At 47.8% G+C, this 18,120-nt stretch overlaps 1 protein-coding gene across 1 annotated transcript in view; it reads right to left on the bottom strand.

Moving 5' to 3' along the window:
• LOC144790855 (maestro heat-like repeat-containing protein family member 2A) overlaps positions 1-18,120 on the bottom strand; it is a 75,033-nt gene that overhangs the window by 50,060 nt on the left and 6,853 nt on the right. Inside the window, exons 5-6 of the mRNA XM_078665520.1 lie at positions 11,647-11,699; positions 10,387-10,494 (exon numbers count right to left, since the gene is read on the bottom strand). Coding sequence (XP_078521646.1) covers positions 10,387-10,494; positions 11,647-11,699 — 161 coding nt within the window. The remainder of the gene's footprint in view (positions 1-10,386; positions 10,495-11,646; positions 11,700-18,120) is intronic.

Raw genomic sequence — 18,120 nt, 5'->3', positions numbered from 1 at the left:
CTCTGCCCCTTACAGAATTCCTCTCTGGTAGGTCCTCCCTCCACATGCCACTCAGCAGGGATGGGTAAATCCTCCAGAGAGTCTACTTCCCCCTCCACGGACTCCTGGTCCACCCCTGCAGGTGGCCGATCCGTCACATGGGGTGTGGAAGCCGAAGCAGACTCTTCCTGTCTTCGGGTCTGTCCCTTTTTGGCAGCGGGTTGGGCCATTGTTCCAGGCTCCAACCCAGGCGAACTCCCTCTCTGGGCAGTCGCAGACCTTGTGCTCACACAGGCCCAGTCAGGTGTACCCAGCATCGCAGAGTGCGTCCGGTATTCCACCTCTCTCCAAGTGTTGTGCTCCATGTCATTCCCCAGCAGACAATCAACTGGCACGGCAGGGCTTACGGCAAATCGAAGTGAACCTGCAACCCCTTCCCACTCAAAGGGAACCTCAGCCACTGTATAGTGGCCCATTCTGCCGTCAGCCATCGCGGCGGGGTGGAGTACATTGGGAATCACCTGCTCTGGAGACACCAGTCGACTTCTCACCATAGTCATACTGGCTCCTGTATCTCTCAGAGCCTCCCCTCTTTGGCCATTGATGGTGACCCATTGCCCATACTTAACAGTATTTGGGGGCACTTGGATCTTTGGAACCATCTCCCGTTCTCCCAGGGACACTAAGGTGACACCCGCCAACTCACCCCCCTTATCTAAGGGCAACTCCTCCCCGAGCACTACACTAGCTACTCCCGGTGGTTTTCCTCCGGTGGGAGGGGGTGGTCACTTTGGGCATCTGACATCTCCCTTATAATGTCTAACACCACCACACTCAAAACAGTGGAGAACCCTTGGCTGCTGGCTTTGGCCAGGATTAGGGTTTCTGGGCGGGTTTGCCCTAGGGGTGAAACCTGTTCCCTTTCCCTGGAAATTGTTTTGGGGACCTTTAGAGAACTCCCTCTTTTTATCTCCCCCCTCCTTCTTCTGGGGGGCGCCCTGTCCGGCCTTTTGGGAATCCCCTCCAGTCCCCTTTGAGGACACCCGGGTACTTGCCCAGATGTCCGCCTCCTCTGCAAGCTTCCGGGGATTGGTCAGCTTGCTGTCCACCAGGTGTTGGCGCAGCTCGGGAAAACATTTCTCGAGGAGGTGCTCTTTCAAAAATAGATCATACAACCCCTCATAATCCTTCACCTCACTGCCCTTTACCCAGCCCTCTAATGCCTTTCTCGCGTAATCAAGGAAGTCCACCCAATTCTGGGTGCTTAACTTGTGGCTCCCCCTGAACTTCTGACAGTACCTTTCTGGGGTAAGCCCAAACTTCCTTACCAATGCTAGCTTCATGGTGGGGTAGTTGGTTTGCTCCTCTGGTTCCAGGGCCAGCAAGGTGTCCCGACCAGTAGGAGGCATGTACTTATACAATCCACCCCCCCAGTGCTTCTCCTGCACCCCATGGGCTCTTAAGGAGACCTCATAGGCAGCCAAGCACTTGGCTATGTCATCTCCCTGACTAAAGCTAGCAATAAGGTCTTTTGGCAAATAGGATCTGGACTCCCTGGCTGTCTCTTTGGATTCGCTGCCACCATTTATTACAGGAGAGGGCCCCCGTTGCAGGGCCTGGAGTTCCAACTCTTTCAACCTGAACTCATGAACCATCCTCTTCTCTTCCTTCTCCTGCTCCAGCTTAGCCAACTCCCATTTTAATTGCCTCTTTTCCCTCTTGTCAGCGAGCTCTGCTTCAGTTAAGCCTCCCCCGGAAACACTACTGCCTTTCCTGGAGTAGGACACTGGTCCTGGGAGTAGGTTTTCCCCCTCAGAGTGGAATAATCCTTCTATCTCCACAACCGTGTCCCGGTCTGTCCCTTCATCCTCCTCCTTCCCTTCTTTGTGTGCCTCCACCCAAGCCCTTAGACTGGTCTGAAGTTCCCCCTTCTTGGCACCATGCTTAAAAAATACCCCCATTTTCTGGCAGAAATCTTTCAGCTGAGCCACAGAATAGGTGTCTAGGTTTTCTAGTGCAAACTCCATTTTACAATAGGCAATACCAAGTTATACACACAAGGAAATTTGAGTTGCAAGGGCAACCTGAAGCTACCTCCACCCCACCACCAGGAGTAAATTTGGAAAATCAAAATATAAATTTGGGGAGACCGCTTGGAGAAAACTCCAGGTGTAGGCCTATGGTGCACCCTAAGTTACTGCAAGGTATACGCAAGCACAAGTAGAATCCCACCGCTGAAAACACCAATATGTTAGACCTAGGGATTTCCTAGCCAACACATGGATAGCATGGCACAGAGGGGAAGACTAATTCCAAAGGCTTAATGTGTGAAGCTTGCGCAAAACCTCTCAGTAACTCAGCGCCCATCCATTCCAAGAACGACACTACACCTTGTTAGGAAAATAAGGTTCGCACTTTATAAAAATAGATTCTGTTCTCTTTGGTTTGTTAGCTCTTTTGTTACAGTAGTACAACACCTTTCAAATTAATGCAGTTTATATCCCTTGGTACATTTCATAACACATTTCAGAATCAGTATACATGACCCCCCCCCTTTCTCTTAGAGTAATCAATACACTACAGACACACACTGAAAGATTAATGAATTAAATGTTTCCCAAGAGGGAACCAGAGTATACTTCACCCCTGCTGCTGCAGGATCATAACACTCTAATATTCACTGTTCACAATACTTCACATTGGTTGGCACGGCTGTTCCACTAGGAAAGAATAGGCAAATTAACACCACATTTCACTTTGCCTCCAGTGACATCACCCCTGCTGTCTTATATGCAGCTCGATAGGATCTTCTTGCACTGTTACCTCAGATCGTGGTATTATACATACACTTTCCCCTTTGTTAGAGATTCAGCCTTACTCTCCTCACCTCCTTAATAATCCTTTTCACACTCCCTCCCACGAGTCCCACTCTTTTCTCTCTCTCTTCGTGTTTTTCCGGTTTAGCTCTTTTTACTGGTTGGCTCGTATTGTGTCAGAAAAGTTCAGAGGTTTCCTCTGGCCGGCTCTTATTTCCGGCGGGAATCGCCTGCCACCCCTTCAAGCACTGCTCCTCCTAGTATTGACTCCACCCTTCGCCCTAGGAATGCCCAGCTTACTTTTATCTCCGCCGGAGTCCTTTGGCCTGTGCGGGTCAGTCTCGGGGGCAGCCTCACCTCGAGGGTCGGGTGATTGGCATGCGGCACTCTTTCACAGCGGCCGGGTATGGAGCAGGACGTCCCCCGGCGGTGTTGGCGGGTCGCGTCACAGCTCCTTGCGATCTCCTCCTCCAGGCGTGTGCTGTTCCTCCCTCTACGCAGATCCGCTTTCACCGCTGATGTCGAGGACGGCTCCGGAAGCTCTTCCTTCGCCCCGCCTTTGTTGACGTTGGTCCGTCCTCTGTTCCGACGGCACCGCAGAACAGCTGCAACCCGGGATCACCAACACTTTCTCACAGAACTCCCCGCAGGTTAGTCGGAGTTCTGCCCTGCAGTTGCCACGGTCATTGCTGCTCTCTTCCCACGGTGTGTGTGCTTTGACAACGCGGCGATTGCGCCTTCTGCTCACTTAACCTCTTCACTGAGGTGCCGGGTCCACAGGGTAAACGAGGGAAAATAGCAACGAGAGTGTCCCTGGGGTGTATAAACCCCGCTAAGATCAAAGTACACCGAGGGAATCTCTGGTGCCTTTGAGGTGAAAGTCCAGGTGCGAAGATGTTTCTCAGACTCAGTGGGGTTTGGTCGGATCCAAGGGGGGTCACATCCGAGTAGAACACAGTCGGCCACAGGTCAATTGCTCCCCTACTGGTGCAAAGCTCTCCTCTGAAATTCGCCTCTCTCCACACTGGTCAATGCTACCTCTCCGGTCACAGGCTTACACAAAATGGCCACCTGAGTACTGGCCTTTTATAGGCTGACCTCGGACTCTTAGAACCTGCTAGTGGGTTCCAGAACCTTCTTCGTTGAATCCAATGGGACTGCTTCACTGAAGTGACTGTTATGGCAGTTGCTGGACACCATTTTAGGTTTCTAAGCGTCCCTAGATTTTCAGGAGCTTGCCTAGGCCTCACGGAAAATGAAGGGAAAGATGGCGACATAGTCAAGGAACACCTAGCCCCCTGACAACACTGAAAAATCCTGGTGAACATACAAAAAAAAAATAGAAACACTGGGAGGCTAAGGGTGACAAAAATAAATAATAATGGTTAGAACACCCCCAGAGGCAGACAGGTCTAACAGTCCTGAACCCAGGACCAGAGATGCAGAGCCTCTCTGCAGAGACACTGCGACCCCACTCCTCCCTGTTTGTTGATATACCACATCGCGTGGTGTTGTCCGTCAGGACTTGAACCGACCGCCCGCGAAGGGAAGGGAAAAAGGCCTTGAGTGCTAGACGTATCACCTGCAACTCTAGAAGGTTGATGTGAAGCAACCTTACCTCTCAAAACCAAAGACTCTTGATCTCCAGATCCCCCAGATGAGCACCCCACCCTAGAGTGGATGCATCCGTTATCACCGTGGCAACCGATGGAGGTAGATGGAAAGGCTTTCCTTGAGACAGATTGCCTTCCACGCTCCACCAAGATACATCCTCTGCAGCTTCTCTGGAGATCCTCACAGAATCCCTGAGATCTCCGTTGTTTTGATACCACTGCCTGCAGAGACACCACTGGAGTGCCCTCATGTGCCAGCGTGCATGGTTGACCAACAGAATGCAGGAAGCCATCAGACCGAGCAGGCGAAGGACCTTCAGGACCGGAACGACCGCTCCATTGTGAAATAAAGGAATCATTTCCTGTATGTCGAGAATCCTTTGAGGTGGAGGGAATGCTCGACATACAGTTGTGTCCAGTACCGCACCTATGAACAGATTGCGCTGGGAGGGCACCTGGTGAGATTTGGGTACATTTATTGAAAAACCCAACCTGTACAACAACTGAGTTGTGACTTGCAGATGATGGAGCATTGTCTCTGGAGATTCTGCTTGGATCAACCAATCGTCCAGATACGGGAATACAGGTATCCCCGACCTTCTGAGATGTGCTGCCACCACAGCCATCACCTTGGTAAAAACTCGAGGTGCAGTAGTAAGACCAAATGGAAGGACCGCAAACTGGTAATGTTGCGATCCCACCGTGAAACGGAGATACTTTCTGTGCGACTCCAGGATAGGAATATGGAAATAAGCATCCTGCAAGTCGATCGACACCATCCAAGATTGGACGAAGTCTGCCACCTATCTTGGGAATCAGGAAATACCGGGAGTAGCATCCCTGACCCCTTTCCTGCTCCGGAACCACCTCTATCGCACCCTTTTGTAACAGTGACAGGACTTCCTCCTGTAGGAGAAGTAGGTGGTCCTCTGAGCAAAATCCTTGGCAAGGAGGGTAATCTGGAGGAAATTCCCGAAAGGGAAGAGCATACCCATTCTCTACAAGATTGAGAACCCAAAGATCTGATGTAAACGATTCCCAATCCCGTAGAAAATGGGTAAGCCGACCCCCTACAGGACCCGCATGATCCGGAATGGCGGATCTAGGGCTGCTTTGCTGATGGTGGAGGGGGTTGGGAAGAGGAGGAGGAAGAGGAGGAGGAGGCTTGACGTCCTCGAAGACGAGCTCTTTGTTTGCCCCTGTAGGATTTATATAGTGGATTTTGCTGTTGCTGCTGCTGTTGAGTTTGACGGTAGGGACGAAAGGACGAACTTCCAAAACCTCTATACCTCTTAGTCGCAGAGCCTCTGGACTGCAGCCCCAAAGATCTGGCAGTAGCCCTACTGTCCTTAAATCTTTCCAAAGCTGCATCAGCTTTTTTGCCAAATAGTCCAGCACCATCAAATGGCAAATCCAACAAGGCTGCCTGAACGTCCACACAAAAGTCAGATGACTTCAGCCAGGCTGCCCTTCTAGAGGCAACAGAAGTTCCCATAATGCGAGCAACTGAATCAGCAGTGTCAAGACCACTTTGAATCACTTGACGTGCAGCCGCCTGTGTATCGGCCAACACCTCATTAAAATCCTTCCTGCTGTGCTCAGGAATTTTAGGAGCCAACTGCCGTACAGAGTCCATCAGGGCATGTATATATCTCCCCAAGAGACATGTGGCATTGGTCGATTTTAGAGCCATACTTGCCGAAGAGAAAATCTTCTTCGCAGTCTGATCCTGTTTCTTGGACTCCTGATCCCCAGGCACTTGAGGGAAAGCACCAACAGTCTTCTTCGAACAGGCTGCCTGTATAACCAGACTTTCAGGCAAAGGATGCGAGGATAGAAACTCAGGATCACCAGGTGCTACCCTATATACCTCCTTGCAACACCCTTAGCCACTGCAGGAGTTGTAGGAGGCCTGTTCCAAACCTCCAATATAGGCTCAGTCAAAGCCTCATTAAAAGGAAGCAATGGTTCCTCAACTGAAGATGGGGAATGGAGGACCTCAGTCAGAAGATTAGACTTGTATTCAGCTGTAGGCAAAGTCAAATTTAAAAGATCCGCAGCTTTTTTGATGACCACATGGTATGGTGCAACGTCCTTTGAAGGGGCATCAGATACAGAGGACAGCTCCCATTCAGGGGAAAGCTCCAAACCACTAGCATCCCTCAAATCATCAAAATAGTCCTCCTGAAGCTCACCTTCTTCCACCTCAGCCTCTCCAAATCTTTGCTCCTCTATAAGGCACTGAGCTTCTCGCCTCGATCTCTCCTTCAAGAGTCGCGCCGTCTGATCCGTGACCCACTCCGATGGAGCCGGTGCCGGCGTCGAGATCGGATCCGGAAGCCCAGGTCGCTGCTCACGAGGTCGAGTCGGAGCCGGCGATGATGGAATCGGCGTCGACTACCTCGGAGGCGCCGAGAAATGCCAAGGCGGAGCTGGAGCATAGGAGTGGGGAACTCCTAAATTATATGCCAATGGACCCATGGGACCCGAAGGTGCACCAGAGGGGTACAAAGCTCTCGAGTAGACACCATACATTGCATAGGGTCTTGACCTGGAGCTGGGAAGGGCGGGTAAGGACCCACAGGAGGTTCCAGATTCGCCTCCTCTTTCACAGGCGGATGGACTGGAGTCATCGAGACCTCAGGTAATGGAGCCTCTTCTTGCTCTCAAGCCGGGGACGGCGCCGGAGAGGGATCCGATACCGGAGCCGTAGAACGCACTGGTGACTCCAAGGGTGAAGCCTCACCTTCTGGAACACCAGGTGAAGGAGACACCTCATCTTTTCTATGCCTCCTCTTAGGCGACTTTGGTCTCGACTCCGAGTCCTTACCGGAGTGATGTCAAGATCCATGCCTTCGCTTCTTATGCTTCTTCTTCGTTGACCTCGAAGCATGACCAGATGACGACCTCGAAGGCGACGCCATGCGGGACCTCGACTTCGACCTCGCCCTACTCGAACGCGATCTCGAAGTCTTCTACTCCTTTCTACCTTACAACTGCGCCACCAGAAGTTTCTCTTCCTTCTCTCGAAGAGCCTTCGGGTTCATCTTCTTACACGAAGAACAGCCTTTGACATCGTGGTCCGAACTCAGGCACCAGATACAGTCCTCGTGCAGGTCCGTAATCGACATCATCTTGCCGCACTCCCCACATGGCTTGAACTCGGTCTTCTTAGACGACATCTTCAGCGAGAAACAAAGAAGCAAGAAGACACCAAACAGAGAAAAATAGTAACAAAGTTACTAACAGCTACAGAGGTGCCCCGAAACGGTTAGCGTCGACGACGTGGAAAAAAGGGAACTGATGTCATCACGCCGGCGTAGGCCTATTATGGAGTCGGTGACGTCAGCGGAGCCGCGCGCGATGTCGTGCGTTCCTGTGATGTCGTCCATGCCGGCGAGCTACAAAGAATTTTCCGAACGTTGCTGACGCAGGGGGATATTCACAAGGTGAGTAATCCACTGGCAGATGTATCCATCAGAAGCCGCCTAACTAATACCATTGACAACTTTGGTCTGCCTGCATTTGACCGCTACACACTCCAAGATGTCCACCACAGAGGGATGATACTTTTGCTACACAAGCACATGAGGGGCTTGCTCCTATTGGCTCCAGCCCACCTCTTCTCTTCCCTCTTCTCCTCTTTTGACATTTCCCATTAGTGCTCTCCAAGCATCCTAATCCATTGGGAATAGACCACTTGGCCGCCTTGTGTTACTTATTACATGAGGTGGCCTAGATTTCCAACATGAACACAGATGCCAATATGCCTAGATTCCACCATGAGGGATCGCTAGGAGTTATGTGCACCTGATTTGCTCTCCATCACTGTATATGCAAGAGTACTATACTTTTCTCTTACCATTACCCTTGATTAACAAAACATTCAACTGTCTTAGTTTACCACTTAGACGCCACCTTACAAAAACCATGGATGACTTTGGGATGCCCAGTTTTTAACCACTGCACACTCTGAGACAGGTGCCACTGAGGCATGATACCTCTGTTACATCAGCACGTGAGAAGCTCACTCCTTTTGGCTCAAGCTCGCCCCTCCCCTCCTCTCCTCTCCTCATTGTCCACTAGGTCATCACTCCTTCCAGCTGCTGCCCACACCACACCTGAGGACAATCGCTCCAATTGCCCATACCTTCAATGACAGGTCTTCTCCTCTTTTCAGTCTCGAGCCAGGCGAGCAGAGGAGGGTAGGTCTCTTGTGCTCTCCGTGCAGAAACCATGTGAGTATGTTTGCTTCTCTTGAAAACTTTTTCTTTTTCTTTTAACACTAAGTCATTTTGGTCCCCTTTGATTTACTGTTTCTTTTTACTGACCATCATAGCTCTTTCCACAGTCAGCAGCTGAGCACTACCCTCTGCTTTTGACCTATAGGGCATAATTAATTGATCCAAAGGGTAAGACTCGTCACTCAGAATGGAGGACAACCAATCGGTTATATGATTATACAACGCTAACAATTACCACGCATGGCATTACCACGCAAATTTTACTTCGCATGTGTCTTTACCACGCAGCATTTGAGAACGCAGGATTATACACCGTAAAAATTACGTTACGAAACATCTAACGTCCCTTAGAAATGTACATAATGATAGTGATAGGCTAAAAAAATAGTCAAAACTCTAGAACAAAGCAACAGATCGATGTATATATCTATCAAAAACAACAGATTACCTTACATTTAAAATTGCATTTAATTTAAAATGCGCTTAAATAATACTTTTTTAAGTATAAAGATTAGATCCTTATCTGACTTCTCCACACCTTTCACCAGCAGCCCTTACTTCCACCAACCACGGAAACAAGCGTCAAAACACGTCTTGCAAAATTGAAAAAGGACTTCTATAATGACGTACACGCCACGTCGTTGGGGAGGCTCTTTCCTTGAATGACAGAGGCACTTAATAGCGTTTTTTATCTAAGTTTTCTTCTTTATTTTTTTTAAATCCGCTTGTTTTTTTTTGGGGGGGGGAGACCCCCCCAGACCCCCCAAGCCCCCTTTTTTTATTGGACCTTTAACTTAATGACGTACACACAGGACGAAGGAATGAAGACTGGAAGGAATGAAACTTGCGTAGTAAAGACGGTCGTGGAATGCACCCGCGTTGAAAAGACGTTTGCGTGGTAAGTGAACCGTAGTAAAAGTTACGCTTGGTAATGCCTTCGTAGTAAATGATGTTTCCCCCCTCTGCTTTTGACCTATAGGGCATAATTAATTGATTCAAAGGGTAAGACCCGTCACTCACAATGGAGGACAACCAATCACTTATGATACGCTGAGTAACACGAACACAGATTGATTTATTTTATCTGTTCCATGTGTGTTCACTTGCTTATTCTGTTATATTATATGTACTTGTGTGTTTTTCACTTCTTCCACGTTGTGGTGACTGGTCAGCGCCAAAAATAGCAGATGTATCCATCAGAATTGACAATTGACAACTTTGGTCTGCCTGCATTTGACCGCTACGCACTCCAAGATGTCCACCACAGAGGGATGATACTTTTGCTACACAAGCACATGAGGGGCTTGCTCCTATTGGCTCCAGCCCACGCCTTCCTTTCTTCTTTGCTTTTTGATAGGAACAATACCTCCACTGCTTTTTGCATGAATATGGCCTCACATTCCCTGAATGGGGATTGGCTCTAACATGAAGACTACCTATTGGCTAAAGGAGATCCAATAGGGAAATGAGTATAGCCCTGAAATGTTGTGGCTTTTATTGATTCAAGTGGAGAGGATTACCTCAGGGAGTTCATCTCCATCTGCTTCTTAGTAGGTCAGTCCTTCCAGGGAGTGGGAGAACCATACCTGATTTTCCCAACAGGCTAAGCCCAATGCTGTGTACCCATATTATAAAAATTACCTTTACTAATGGAATACACAGTTCTACCCTTCTCCGACTTTGTGTTAAATTGACTTCCTCAATGGTTCAATACTGACCCTTGAGAGCACTAACCTCCTCATTCACATTATGGGCAAAACTGTCAATCTGTTCGGTGAGTTCTTCCATAAAAGAGACATGCCATTCTCTGTATGGGGCTTGTTTTAGGATAGTCCCCAGGAACTGCAAGGAAAACAGTGAGAGACTTTAATGCAGTAATAGAAACGTAAATGCAGTATCCACGGCTGACGTCTGCAGTGATTTTGAGAAGATAAGGGTAAACAAACTTCAGCTAACAACCTCTGTAATGACGAAATTATATTTGGACAGAAGAACCAGAGAACACATACAGCAATGCTTAAATAGTGTGGTGTGATATCAATGCTCAGAAGAAACAGGAGGCCTTGACAGTGGCCGTGATTTGCACAGAGACACATGCAACAAAACCATGCTGCCCACAAATTATTGTGAAAAGAGCAACAGTGCAGCCATCCAGACAGAAAACACATTGGGACTATGCAACAATATCACATACTTAGAAGCAGAATGCAAATACATTTTGGGTCTCCAGCATGGGGGCAGAATGTAAATTTCGTGTTAACAAGGGTGAAGACTGAACACAAGGAACATAAAATTGCATCTCAGGAGCACAATAGAAGCTCAGTGGAGGGTGATGGCCTGGCAAAACATACAGTGACAGAGTGACAATTCAAATGAAGATAGGGAGCATGGATCATGTGCCAATGCGATTGCAGAATATGAACTTACTGATAATGTGGAATGCAGTGGGAAGAGTGATAGTGTGACAATACAGGGAAAGAAGAACGTTGTGCTAGTGTGACTATCCTGGGGGTTAATAAAGAGTCGGAGGAAACAATTACTAGTAAGGGGCTACATTTGTAGCCCTGTGCAACAACAGTCAGATTTATGAGTAATGCAATGATCACTGTAGAGCCTGTAATTTACCTGGGTAAAACATGCAGATAAACTCTGATACATGTAGGACTAGGTGTCGTAAGCATGCGATTTCCAGTTTTATGAGTGACAACTTGGGCCAATAAGGTTTTTAATGCTTCTGGTAAATATTGCATATTAGGGAAATGTTATGTACCGAGTACAGCTGCTCCCCCTCTGTGCCCAATCATAATCAATGTCATAGTAACAATCATAATCCATAGAAATAATAGGGATATGGTGAGAATATTGCAACCTCATAGCAGAACAGCACTATGATGGGGTGAATTTAATATCTGCATATATTCACGCTGAATGAGTGGCTATGAAAAACAAAGAGACAAGCGTCATGTGTGACATTGATTAGCAATTCATCCTTACTGAAACAAGCGTGCATTTCCACTTTGCCAAGTCAAAGGTTCTTTCCGTGGAAGCTGAAATAGTAGTTGGTAAAAAAGAAATATATGTAAGTAAAAGTGAATAGCAAGCAACATTTCAAATGCAATGTGCTTACATACCAAGCACTAGCAGAAGTAGGTTCACACAATTCAAAGTGTGCAAAATGTGTTTTTTGTCTCAGCTTGTCCTGGGAATTGAGTTCAAGGTCATTAGTTGTTCATGTGCCCTTGATGTCCCTCTTAGCCTCTTATATCTGGTTGTAATTTTAGGTTTATATATTCTGGTTTCCTTTCTTATATAACAGAAAGGTCACCACACCACTTGTTTGCAGAAAATCAGTTTATTACAGAGCTACTGCCAATAAGCATTTCAGCTGTCAGATGAAGCCTTGATCACATAGGGCAGTGATTCTCAAACTTTTTTGACCTGTGGCTCCTTTGACCTAATCGGCAGTTGGCCGTGGCTCCCCACCATTTTTTTTACCGGTGGGCGGTAAGCCCGACCTCGGGAGTACTTCCTGTTGTCTTCCTTAAAGTAATTGGGACGCAATGAAGGTATTATAATCATATTTGTAACAAAATAAGAAGAGAACAGTTGTTTAATAAAAACGTGTTAAGGGCCAAGTACATAACCCTTGCATTAGTGCAAAAACTAAATAACATCCTTAATAAAGAGCCTTCAGGCAGTGTGCGTGGCACCTGTCATAAAGCAACAATGGGAGCGCAGCAGAACAGCTTTGAGCCACAGATAGACTGGAGTCATGAATAACCCTGGGCGGGCAACTTCGCTACGCCCACGAAGTGGGCGTAGTGTTGCCTACTTCGCCCTTTGCAAAGTAGGCGAAGCAGGCAACACTACGCCCACTCCTTGGGCGTAACAAAGTTGCCCGCCACCCGCCTCCCTCCCGCCCTCCTGAACATAGCTAATTTAATTAAATGGGCAAAGATAAATAAATAAAATACACTTACCTTGTCCGCGGCGTCCCGGGGCTCCCTCTGCTCGTTCACGGCGCCGTCTTCGAACCAATGACTCTACTGTTCCTCCTGAGGCGGAAAGCCGGGAGATAGCGCGTGTGTGTGACAGCTTTTAAAACCTGTAAAATTGTATTTGCCATTATTTTTATTTGCGCCGATTTTTGAATTTGAACCTGATTTTAACTAGTGCCCTTACAGTAGTAGTTTGCATATAACCGGCTACTTCGACACAGCCGATTGAGGTGCTGTATTCAGAGACGCCCGATCTATTTTGGCGGCCATCTTAGGGGAACCACTAGTCATAGCACTCTAGCGCTTCAGACTGCAGTATAAAACCAGGGAGAGCGCAGGCCCGCGAGACTCTACTGTTCCTCCTGAGGCGGAAAGCCGGGAGATAGCGCGTGTGTGTGGCAGCTTTTAAAACCTGTAAAATTGTATTTGCCATTATTTTTATTTGCGCCGATTTTTGAATTTGAACCTGATTTTAACTAGTGCCCTTACAGTAGTAGTTTGCATATAACCGGCTACTTCGACACAGCCGATTGAGGTGCTGTATTCAGAGACGCCCGATCTATTTTGGCGGCCATCTTAGGGGAACCACTAGTCATAGCGCTCTAGCGCTTCAGACTGCAGTATAAAACCAGACAGTCATGACTCCGCGCAGCGGACGCGGTCAGCGGACGCGCCGTTGCCGCGCCGAAGTCGCGCCAAAGTCCAGCCCGTCTGTGCCCGTCCGTGACAGGACGGGACCTGGGGCTTGGGGGACTGACATCAGGAGAGATGAAGATTTGGTATACGGTAGGGATCAACTGTTGGCACTTAGTGATGGCAGGGGTCAGCACTGCCCATTTTTAACTCCCTCCAATTTTCCTCTGATTTCCTGTCCGCACTGTGGAGAAAAGCAGGCGGATTCCTCCTCCTCATCCTCTTGCAAACGGAACACATACTCCCTAATGCTCCTGAACTGTCGCTCCCTACCGAAACATAGCGTCGAAATCCACCTGCTGTTAGAGGAACATAGTCCTGATGTTTTATTTCTTACTGAGACTTGGCTCTCAGAGGTCTCAGGCCCGGATATTGTCAGGGCCTTGCCTCAGGGTTACGTTATAAGTAGGCTCGATCGTCCAAAGGGTCGGGCGGAGGTATAGCAATTATCTGTAAAGACTCATTTAAGTGTCGTACTATTGACAACCCGCTATCAGACTGCGAAAGTCTGGAATTTGCTATTTCCTTCTCCCCAACCTGTACACTTTCGGGTATTTTATTATATCGTCCTCCAGGACCCTACAATAGTTTTTGTAATGCCCTCCTTGATAAAATTACTCACCTTAGTAGTACTTCCCCTAATTTTTCTATTATAGGGGATTTTAACATTCATATCGATGAATCGGAAGCTCTGACCTCTCAAAACCTTCTTGAGGGATTGGGGACTTTAGCACTGAAACAAATCGTGGAGGGAGCTACCCACTCTGCTGGCCATTTGATCGACCACTTCTATACCAATCTCATTGATATGCAGTGGAAGGAGTCGCAATTTATCCCGTGGTCAGATCATGCACTACTCACATTTGCAGGGACATCTGCTGATGTTTCCCAGCCTTCTATAACAACTAGTAAGATAGGTCGGATCTGGTCTAAACTCCCGGTGGCGGAGTTGGCATCCTCCTTAAAGGATTCTCTTCCATTAATTAGGGAGGATAACCCGATTGAAGCTTATAGTGCTTTCAACAAGTGGCTAGAGTCCATCCTTGATCTTACCCTTCCTAAATGCAAAGTAGTGCATCGCGGAGGCTCTAATAAAATGCCTTGGTATACGGCAGAATTGAAATGTCTCAAGCGGAGTTGCAAGAGGCTAGAAAGGAAGTGGAGAAAGAATTTACCCCTGGAGGATAAAATGGAATATAGAGCAACACTTAGGGTATATAAGACCCAATTAAAATCAGCTCAAGCTTCCTTCTACCAGCTGGAGATCTCTAAAGCCGCTAACTCCCATAGATAAATGTATAAGATCTTCAAGTCGTTAGTTACTCCGTCTAGTCCCCTGAATGAAGTGGTTGATCCTCAAAAACAGTGTGAAGAGTTAGCCAATTTCTTTAGCTCAAAGGTTGCTACCATCTATTCCGCCTTCTGTGCGAAGGAGGCTTTAAATGACTATGGACCCTCTACTGAGCTTACTCCTCGATTGGTCTCCTCACCAACTTTGGATGTTCTGCCCTTGATGGATTACCCCACAGTAGAAAAACTCTTGGTGCATCTTAAGTCAGGCTCTCCATCGGATATGGCTCCGCCTTCTGTCTTGAAACAAGTCTCTGAGGTGGTTGTACCTATCATGAGAGATGTAATTAACTCCTCCCTCTCCACCGGAGTAGTTCCCCCATTGTGGAAACAGGCCAGAGTAAAAGCTCTATTAAAAAAAGCCAATCTAGACCCTGAGGATTGGTCTAACTATCGACCCATCTCCCTATTACCAGGGATAAGTAAAATTACGGAGAATGATGTAAATTTAGCCTTATCCGCCTTTATTGAAAACGAGGCAGTGCTTCACCCTACTCAAACTGGTTTTAGAACAAAACAGGGCACTGAGACCGCCCTGGTTGTTGTAGTGGAGGAAGCGAGGAAGATTGTAGATGCAGGAGGCTGCGCTGCGGTGGTCCTTTTGGACCTCAGCGCAGCCTTCGATACGGTTAATCACCCCTTATTGATCCGCCGTCTCGGCAAGGCCGGTATCTCTGGGATGGCCCTCAAATGGCTACAATCCTTCTTAGCAGAAAGAGCATTTTCTGTTTTTGAAGGGGAGTTTACATCAAGACAGTTCCCCCTACATTACGGCGTTCCCCAGGGATCCTCATTAAGTCCCACCTTATTCAATATCTATATGAGGCCTTTGGCCGAGGTGGTGCTTCCCTGGGGAATTAAATTGGTCACATACGCCGATGACACTCAGTTAGTGGTCTCACTAACGAGGTCTGAGGATGGGACCTTTGGACCAAACAATCTGACCCCCTGCCTTACTAGGGTTTGTGATTGGATGGAAGCCTCATTTCTGAAACTGAATGGGACAAAAACTGAGATCATGATCATGGGGCACAAGGCCCCCATGAACCTTAATCCATGGTGGCCGAGCTGCCTGGGTCCCCCCCCCCGACCCCCAAAAAACAAATCAAGAGTTTGGGAGTCTGGTTTGACCCCTCTATCGGTTTCCAAGTGCAGGCAAGGAAGGTGGCCGCAACATGTTTTGGCCTGATTAAGGTACTAAGGAAGGTTCTGTACCTCCTTCCACTGGATTCCAGACGTCTCCTGGTCCAATCTCTGATCATCTCTCGATTGGATTACTCCAATGCACTCTTTTTGGGAGCCCCAATGGGCACTATCAAAATTTTGCAGTCAGTCCAGAACTGCGCTGCTCGATTATTGGTCAAAACACCCAGACACAGCTCGGTTAAGCCTGCTCTGCGTGCACTACATTGGCTACCGATTCAAGAGAGGATAGGATTCAAGGCCATGTGTATGGCCCATAAATCCATCACTAATAACGGTCCTGATATTTTGTGCCCACTCATCTGCCCATATCGACCCTCTAGAACCCTCAGGTCGAGTGAACTTTATCTTTTGACAGTCCCAAGGATCAAAAGATCTCGAATGGGGGGACGGCTGTTTTCCTTGCAAACTGCTAAATTCTGGAACAGTCTTCCTGAGAGCATCCGACTTCAATCGAACCATCTCATGTTTCGGCAAAAATTAAAGACCTTCCTTTTCCGATGAGTGGTGGTGACATGCTCTGGGTCAAAGCGCTGGGATGCCTTAGGGTAGCCATGCGCCATACCAAGTGTAATATTCATTCATTCATTCAATGCGCATGCGCATGCGCGGCCGCCCGCGCATGCGCATTGGTTAGAAGACGGCGCCGTGAACGAGCAGAGGGAGCCCCGGGACGCCGCGGACAAGGTAAGTGCATTTTATTTATTTTTCTTTTCTCATTTAATTAAATTAGCTATGTAGGGGAGGGGGGCATGCGGCGCGTAGTGGGGCTACATGAAGTGCGCAGGTGGGCGTAGTTTCTCGCCCACTTTGCATAGCTTCACGTAGCCCCACTACGCCCAGGGTTAGTCATGAACAGAGAGCATGTTCATCAAAGTATTGCTGCACGGAGGCGCCCCAGGACATGGTGGCCCCTGGATCAGCCACACTCTGTTTACCAGTCACTAGTTTCACCAGGGAGTGACAAACTTGCCCTGCTTGGGGCCTTTTTCTCAGAGAAAACCCATTTTGACTGCATGTGTTCGGGAACCACCACCTCCTCCCAGGCCTTCAAAACTGACCTCAATGTTCTCCTCCTTCAAAGACACCTCCAAATTTAACTCAAGCCCTCTCTATTATCTGAAGGAAGACCTTCCAGTACAGAAAATTCTATTCTCCGTGACTATGTAAGTGCCTTCCCTGTGTATTCTTGTGGTTTGAGTGTCTGCCACTTATTGCAGTATTATCCTTCTACCTGTGTTTGGTACTCGTTTGTAACATGCACACGTCACTTTTCTCTTTTAACACTGTTTGCTACCTTACATTTTGTTTGCTTTAGATACTTGCACAAGTGCCACCATTGCCTACATAACGTTTGTTCTTGTGCTTGAGTGTCTGCCATTTATTGCAGTATTATACCTCTACTTGTAGTTTTTACGTTTTTGTAACTTGCACACATGTCACTTTTTCCCCCTGTAATGTACCTTTTGCTACCTCTTGTATTTTGTTTGCTCACGTTACTGCCTCGTGTAGCTTAACGTTTTCTTTTGTAATTTGGTCACTTGTAATTTTCTCCTCATGTATCAGTTCTGTTCCTATTGTGAAGCGCTCTGACACCTTTGGGTAAAGTATGCGTTCTGTTCCTATTGTGAAGCGCTCTGACACCTTCGGGTAAAGTCTGCGCTATATAAAAACGCATAAAAACAATCAATCAATAAATAAATAAAAAACTGCTACCCTCAGTCTGAGAGGTGATAAACGGCCCCTGCCTGCACACCTCCAAAGCTTCCGTTTGTAGAATTACACCCAGCACCCTGCAGAGATGGGCAAGCAGAAGCCTCGATAGGGGAAAAGTATGAGGGACAGGTCTGTCCTGTAGTGCTTAGTTCTCCAGGTCAGGGCGGGAGCAGTGAAATAAATCATAGAGCGAGGGAACTTGGAAGAAGTAAACAGCTGAGGTCACGGGGTCAAATTACGAGCAGAACAGAAGAGGAACAGCGAGAGATTAGAGGAGCTGAGGGGCAGGAGGAATCTGTCTGGAGCAGTAATAGGTAAATAATAGAGGGGCCCGGTGATTCAGGTGAGTATAGAACTCCACCGCGTTCTTTCCATACCTCCAAAAATTCCTCACCAGTCTCAGTGCTTTGCGCCCTTATAGAAACTATGAAGCGCTTTATAAAAACTAACATCCACGCAAAATCAAACACCGAGGCACTTTCATGTGGAGCCCAGTGAAATTGCACAA

This window comes from Lissotriton helveticus, chromosome 11 (genome assembly GCF_964261635.1).
Source record: "Lissotriton helveticus chromosome 11, aLisHel1.1, whole genome shotgun sequence".
NCBI lineage: Eukaryota > Metazoa > Chordata > Amphibia > Caudata > Salamandridae > Lissotriton > Lissotriton helveticus.
The sequence above is the reverse complement of the archived record's forward strand: the minus strand, read 5'-3'. Positions and strand labels throughout refer to the sequence as shown.